At 38.9% G+C, this 7,639-nt stretch overlaps 1 protein-coding gene across 1 annotated transcript; it reads right to left on the bottom strand.

The window, feature by feature from the left end:
* Positions 1-479: 479 nt before the first annotated feature.
* LOC114358193 (huntingtin-interacting protein 1-related protein-like) lies at positions 480-6,107 on the bottom strand. Its single transcript, XM_028312093.1, has 4 exons — positions 5,906-6,107; positions 3,778-3,898; positions 3,482-3,589; positions 480-527 (listed from the first exon to the last, which is right to left on the bottom strand). The coding sequence occupies exons 1-4, from the start codon at positions 6,046-6,048 to the stop codon at positions 480-482; spliced, it is 420 nt and encodes a 139-aa protein (XP_028167894.1). The 5' UTR covers positions 6,049-6,107.
* Positions 6,108-7,639: the final 1,532 nt, after the last annotated feature.

The following is a 7,639-nucleotide window of genomic DNA, read 5'->3' on the forward strand; positions in this document are numbered from 1 at the left end:
ACAGACAGACAGAGCTACTTTCGCATTTATAATATTAGTATAGATAATAAACATTTTCAAGGCTGTAATGTAAGTACTAGTAACAGAAGGATTAATCAATAATCCATAGAACATTGTGGTTTCAACCTCCGCTCAGCCGACTTCAGTCGCAGTTACGAGAACTTAGCGACTTAGCCTCATTATAAATTAAGCCCCAAGTTAAATTTCAGATAATGATGTAAACTTTGAACTATCGTTTAGCACATGATAAGTCCTAAGTATTTATGCTGAGTTGCACCACCTTACTTTGACGGTAACTTTAACGATAACTGGTGTTTTTGTATGGAGATTGACAGATTTTTGACGTTTGTCAAAGTTATAGCCAATACTGGTATCGTTTACATAACTTACATGAAATTTTAATATTATGGACTCTTGTGTGTTGTAAGTGCTTCTATTCATAAAATCAATAGTTTTAATAATGAACTGATTAACTCTAACTACATACCAATGGCTAAATCAAAAACAGAATAGATCTGGATACGTACCTGAAAAGAGAACACAAAGGTTACTAACATTTAGATCAATCCAATAAACAATATCATTAACAAACTATTAAAGTAAGACATCAAATTGCTAAAGTTCCATTAACTAAAACTCTACTTCATTCCGAACTGATGGAACGTAGTCGTACTCATAAGTCCTCATACTTAGACAACTCGCACCGCACAAGTGGGGCGCACTTATGAATTTAATAAGGCCCGCGAACAAATTAGAGAGAACTACGCGGTATATTGCTAACGCGATTACAAGGAATGCCGGGCTGACATAATTATACTTTGAGTAAATTGAGTGGGACTTGGAGTTACAGCCGTCAAGATTGGTTCACAATCTTAAGGCTGAGTTGCACCATCTAACTCAGTGGTTCTTAACCTTTAAGTCACGAGGGACCATTTTACCAAATTTTGTCTTGTCAGGGACCACTTTTTTTTTTTAAATCCTATGAAAGGGGAGGTCGATTTCTCTCCCACTGTGCGCCGTTTGCGTTGTGTTGCCTCGACTCATCACGTCACGTCACTTGTTTATTACGATGTCTTCGCGGACCACTTGAAATGCCTCCAGGGACCACCAGTGGTCCGCGGACCACCGGTTAAGAACCACTGATCTAACTTTAACCGTGACTATAACGATAACCTGTGTATTTTGTATGGAGTTTGACAGATTTTTGAAGATGGTGCAACCCAGCCACAATGTTGTGAGGTGTCGAGGTGCATCGAAACACAATTAGTAGAGTTGCGAGCATTACTTTTTTTACTACTACAAGAGATTTTTTTCATGAATGACACCACAATATAATACGAAGGTCGAAGTTCTAACTTAATAAACTTGATGTGGGTTTGACAAGTGAGTGATTAAAATTATCTATTTAGGAATACTCGAAGTGAATTCATATGAAAGAGAAAGGCATTATCTCAAATGGCCTGATGCCGATTTCATGCCGTGCCAAGCACAAATAAAAACTGCCAGTCCTCCAAAGGGCTTCTGCAAGTCGTTTTAATGCTGTTTCGGAATAGTCATAGCATTAATGGACGAATTAAGGATTATCTTTTGAAAATTGTTTTTATACCTAAAATTATAGCCACAATAGGCTTGCTTTTAAATAGAGCAAAGTCAGTCTATTCCAAATTTGAGAGTAGCTTGCAAAGAAAAACACAGGCGGGATATCTCGCCCAGCCAGATGTGCAGTCGGATTTCACGCGCCAGGCGCCAAACAAAAAGTGCCAATCCGCCAATGGGCTTATGTGAGTGTCTCTTCAATTCTGTTTCGGAATAGTCAGCTTGAAAATCAAGAGTTGTGGAGGAACTCTGGTTTGGACGCTTCAGGTCAGGAAAGTTAGTTGCTTAGACCATTACAGCAAGATATTTCCAGCTTTTCTTTAGATTCAAATATATAATTTCATAAATATGATTATTGACGTTGAAGGACAGAAATCGCCGATCTATTGTGTTAACTTTTAACTAACAAAAACCCTTCTAATAAAGAACCTCAACGAGCATCTAGAATTTCCAAGAAAATTAATTCCACGAAAGACAATTTACTATAAATCTCCATATAATGGAGAGGCAGAATTGTCTCAGAATCCAATGAGGATCATTTCGATTTTTAGCTGTGAATGCAGATTTATAGGGCTAAGAAATCCTTAATACACAGTCCAAAAATTTTTGTTCTACGACAAAAATTTACGAAGTTATGGCCAAATTACTAAAAAAGTTCACTGACCGCCCGGCGCGGGGACGATGACGTCATTATATCCGATCCGAACGCTGGCGTACTGCGTGGATAGAAAATATTTTTTTCTAGCCAAACTATCAGTTTTAGAGAAAAACTTATAATGACATTTATTCATCAGAATAAAGTAAGCTATCGATAGGTAATTTTTAAAAATAGAAATTGTAAAAAATAACGCAAAAAATCCATACGCTCATACGATTCAATGGAACGCAGAGACGCGATTGGAGTCTCCGCGGTGGTATATTTGGCGATTTATTCAAATAAAGTGTTCATATTAAGTGTTCTTAGAGTCATAATATCTGCTTCCAAGTAAAATATAAAAATGTATAAGTATTAATTTATTTACTTCTCTAACAATAAGGTATAGCTGAGGCACCCCCCCCCCCCAGGCTCAAGTGATACCAAGAACTTATTTAAAATCAATACAAAAGAACAGTCTAAGAGCAATAGATTACAATTCAGTTTGGTTAATATTTTTAATTGATTTTGCATACGTCCTACTACTCTTTAACTACTCGCGAAGTAAAGAGTTTCCCCGTTAAACGCGTACTAACGCAGTAATGGCTGCCGCAATCGGATTAAAGCCGTTTCAAAAGCCTTAAAGAGCCATCCGCCGTGTATGCCCTACTTCTGCTATGGCACTAGAGCCAGCTCGTCAGTTTAACAGCACATCTATGGTACAGAAAGGGTACAATTTGCAGACAGATGCATTTATGACAGTCATGCCCCATAACTCATCAGACACTTTCTACACTGTGGCGAGAATCATCCTGCAAATTATAGAGAATGTACTGCAAGGATGGCCTACGTCAAACGAATCCGCGATCGCCAGGAAAGTCAGCGAAAGTCTAGGAAAACAGCACCTTACGTTCCTGGAAAATCTTGGGCTGACGTTACTAAAGAGTCTCAAAGCAAAAGCCTGCCAATACCATCACAGAAGTTTGACACTTACGAGTACAGGGACACCTCCATGATGCACTTAACCTTAGACAGGAGAAATTATAATCACAACATAGAATCCACTACATCTACCCAGCAGGAGAAAGTACCTGAAGACAATGATGTTGTTACAAAAGAAATTCTTACAATTCTGACTGCTGTCAGAGATCTTAAAAGTAAATTTGTCACTTGCAAATCAATGCTCGACAAAGTAATGTTGGTNTGAAAAAGACTATAGGGTGACAATAGGTTGAATAAAAGGTAACTAACCTGACTGATGGTATCAGAGGTGTCGATGAGCGAGCCCACGGCGTCTACTTCATCGGGCGGTTGCTCTGGGATCGACACTACAGGCGTCACGTACGTGCCGAAGTCACTCTGCGAATATACACCTTATTTAGCGACAATAAGATTACTTTTTAAGCACCACGGGCGTCACCTACGAATATACACCTTATTAAGCGGAATACAGGATCACTTTTAAAGCAAGAATTATATTCTACAAAATAGCTATAGATTCAATCCATTTTGATTGACGTCAGTTACATCTCTCTCTAAATATTCACCTGCAGCAGAAAGTTTGGCGGATTTGAAGGCAGTACGGGCAATGTAAGCAGATTTCTGTAATACTGCAAACTGCTTGCGTGTTTGTAGAACGAGCTTAACTTCTTGAACTGCTGTCGGAACCTGTGAAACAAATGTAATTTAAAGAAGAGAACCTGATCAATCAAGGGTTCCGAAACTGAAAAGTCCCCCCGTAAAGTTATACAGTTTCGATGTATCATAGCCTCCCTTGGATATACTGATGATAAATCCATGATACTGAATAAATATTTCTTCTTCTTCCTTGGATATACAGAACATGGTTTGTAATCTGTGGTAATCACACAACGTATTGATAAAATTTTGTAGCCAAGGGATAATGGGTGGGCTGGCTGGTAAAGGAGCATGAAATTGAGGAGCCGAACTCTCATCACACTGTTGAAGAGATCATAGTAGTAAGTGAAAGACTGTTGTAGTTGTATGAAAATAATCTGTGCGTACTCCAAGATCTTTTGATTAAGGTTATTTATAAGTCTAGTACGAAGAACTGACGACCGATGGGGCAGCAAGGTTCTGGAGTGGAGGCTGCGTACCGGAAAACGCAACGTGGGACGTCCACCCACAAGTTTTTTTTTTTTTTTTTTTTTTTCATTTATTGGGGTCAACAAACAGCTTACACAATGTATGGTTATTAGCTATATACAATTCTGACTTAGATAATTGTGAAACCAACATAGTTAACCACATGTTACTATATGAGTACTTAATTATAAGTATGTTGAGAAGCTATAATTAAAGAAAAACAGTTATAACGTAACCTAGTCCAACATTCAAACCATTATGCCTTCTGTTAATTTATCCAATACAAGTTTTTTATATGTGCTGATTTTAGAAGAGAATATATCTATATGATTAAAATACTTATTATATATCTGCGCTAGTCTATACGATGGTGAACGCTTTCCAGCATTAGTCCGACATATATCTTTAGCAAAAAGTTTAAAAGTACGGCAGGCTCTCATGCGTGGCCTACTCGGTACTTGATATCTTATCCTATCTGTAATACTGATACAATCATATTTATTATGACAAAAATCATAAAGCAGGGTAGCCTGCAATAACAGTCTTCTAGTTCTAAGGCAGGGCAACTCATACCTTTCCAATAATCCAGAATAAGGTAAACGGCCACGATAACATTTATAGTTCATACACTTTAGGTATTTTTTCTGTACTCTTTCTAGACTATCAGAATATTTATTATAATAAGGATCCCAAATAGATATGGCATATTCCAACTGAGAACGAATTAAAGATTTGTAAAGATGAAGATATGTAGCTGGTTTCCTAAAATTGTTAGCAGATCGCATGACAAAACCATACATTTTGTATGCTTTGTTACAAATATTTTCAATATGTGAATCCAGCGTAAGTTTACAGTCTAGTGTAACCCCTAGGTCCCTAATTTGCTGTACTCTATTAAGATTGACACCACAAATTGAGTAGTTGTACTCTGTAAATACTCTTTTTCTTGTAAAAGTTATGCAGTTACATTTATTCAAGCTTAGTTTTAATTTATTTTTATTACAGTATTCCGTAAATCGGTCCAGATCTTGTTGAAATTTGAGGTGGTCAGAAGTATTATTAAGTTGGACCGACGACATCATAAAGGTATCGGGAAAGCGCTGGACGTCCTATGGCTGAGATGATGACGATGATGATGATAAGTCTTGCGGTAGATAGACTGTGACAGGGACGAGGTCAATAGCACGTAGTTCCCCGCTACCTGTTGAAATCTTGATACCTGGTCCCCGCCACATCTTGTTACCGTGGAGCTCTGCTACCGAGCAGGATGGTAGCGCATGAAGTTGCTAGACAATAATTACCTCTCCCTATGCCCGGAGAGGGTGTCAGCCGGTAATGCAGCGTGTAGCCTGAACAGCAGCCGCACGTTGCAGTCGTATATCTGTGAGGAATCCTGCGCGCAGGGAATCAGCTTCCATATAATAAGATGACTTACCTTTCCCTATGCCCGGAGAGGGTTTCAGCCGGTAACGCAGCGTGAAGCCTGAACAGCAGGCGCACGTTGCAGTTGTATATCTGCGAGGAATCCTGCGCGCAGGGAATCAGCTTCCATATATTAAGATGACTCACCTCTCCCTATGCCCGGAGAGGGTGTCAGCCGGTAATGCAGCGTGTAACCTGAACAGCAGCCGCACGTTGCAGTCGTATATCTGCGAGGAATCCTGCGCGCAAGGAATAAGCGCCGCCAGCCGGCACTGGCCGCTCGCTGTCATGGAGTTGGCCCGAGCGTTGCCCAGGCTGTCGAATACTGGAATAAACGCACTTTTTTTTTTTTTTTTTTTTTTTTTTTTTTTTTTTNCACTGTAGAGTGGAAAGTGATGACTTATCTTGTTTAGTCTAGAGCAGAGGGAGCTGACGGATGCATAACTCCTCCCTCCCTAAGTGAGAAATTATCGGAAGTTTCATTTTTATGAGTATTCCGATAATTTCGTTTACATAAAATTTTTACATGTTTGCGGAAGGCAATTAACACAATTAACATAAAAAGAATCAAAACTAATACAAATGTAAAGTATGTAAAATAAGAAGTGTCTGTTTCATTTTCACTAGCACTGATTGCTGCACTGTGTTTCAGGGCGTACGACATGTATTTGATTTCATCCAAATTGATTCCATGCATATTGAGTGCGCGTGCACCGGANCTACGTTCTTACACGTGTGTGGAAATTCTACATTTATATTAAACCGTTTACGTTCATTTATTAGCGGTCTAATTAAATTAAATAAGGGCCGCACGACACGTGCAGCCTCTGTATTTAGGAAATATCATAACCAAATATCGCCGAAATCAGTGATGTGGCACGTGTCACTACCGCAATAGTTCTCTACACATTTTAAATAAGAATTCCGACTCCCGAAAAAGAACTTCTTGACATTTGACATTAACCTGACCCCTGCGTAATCCATTATTGGATTTTATGATTTCATTGATATTTGGGATAGGTTTATAGCCGTCAAAATGCTATCAAAGATGTCGAGTGGTTAGCAATCCGGAATTAAGCCGTGGATTTAAAGATTTGTCGTTTAGTGGAATTAAATCGCGAGGTTGGAAGTTGGAGTTGGAAGAGTTCACGGTCGCACACACAAGTAGATTTGTTTTATAGTCAAGCAAAGCAATTCTGCATTCATTATATTGATGCCATGGTGCTTTAAGTTGGTTTAAAAGTAACGGCGCGTTTTCACCGCAATGCTTTCAGCCGACTCAACACCTTCAACAGTTCAGCCAAATCCATTAATTTGTAAACATTCTGGAAAAATTTTGGCCTTTTTGTGCTGCTTATTTTTTGTGCACACAAATATAAAGCTAAATAAATATAGTTAAAGCGCATAATAAAGCTTTTAAATAAATAAAATAGGCTGAGGACAGTGATCATGTTTCATGCTTTGCAGCATCATCAGAAAGCAGTGGTAGAGTTTGAGGTATATTGGGAAATAGGTTGACATCGATTTTTTAAATAATCCTTGTGAAAAATATTTATTTGTTACATTATTTATTTGTCAACACCGCTGGCGGTCACAACCTCAAAGGTCGTCGGTGACAGCCGCAGACATCGTTAGCGGGCCGCGATACCATCGGCGGCTGTCACGCGTGACACGCGCGGCGTTGCGGCGCAGTTGTCGGTCGTTTGCGATTTTTCAAGGCGTGATAACACTCGTGTAAACACTGCCTTGATTTAAGAAAACATGGAAAAGGAGCGGAGAATTCTCGCGATATCTTTGTTTAAAAAGTTGAGTTGATACTAAGCAAATACCGCCATTATGCTGCGAAAACTTTGTCAGTTTCAATTTTATTTGCTTAGTATT

The sequence above is a fragment of the Ostrinia furnacalis genome, unplaced genomic scaffold (assembly GCF_004193835.3).
Source record: "Ostrinia furnacalis isolate ACB-3 unplaced genomic scaffold, ASM419383v2 OfSCF3746, whole genome shotgun sequence".
In the NCBI taxonomy this organism is placed as follows: Eukaryota; Metazoa; Arthropoda; class Insecta; order Lepidoptera; family Crambidae; genus Ostrinia; species Ostrinia furnacalis.

Bases quoted from the DNA above. Each gene is read 5' to 3' on its own strand.
- LOC114358193 (XM_028312093.1), bottom strand. From the start codon at position 6,048: ATGACAGCGAGCGGCCAGTGCCGGCTGGCGGCGCTTATTCCTTGCGCG. The intron at 3,899-5,905 runs GTGAGTCATCTT...TTTGTTTCACAG, and splicing joins CTCTCCGGGCATAGGGAGAG to GTTCCGACAGCAGTTCAAGA. The intron at 3,590-3,777 runs GTGAATATTTAG...GTATATTCGCAG, and splicing joins CGCCAAACTTTCTGCTGCAG to AGTGACTTCGGCACGTACGT.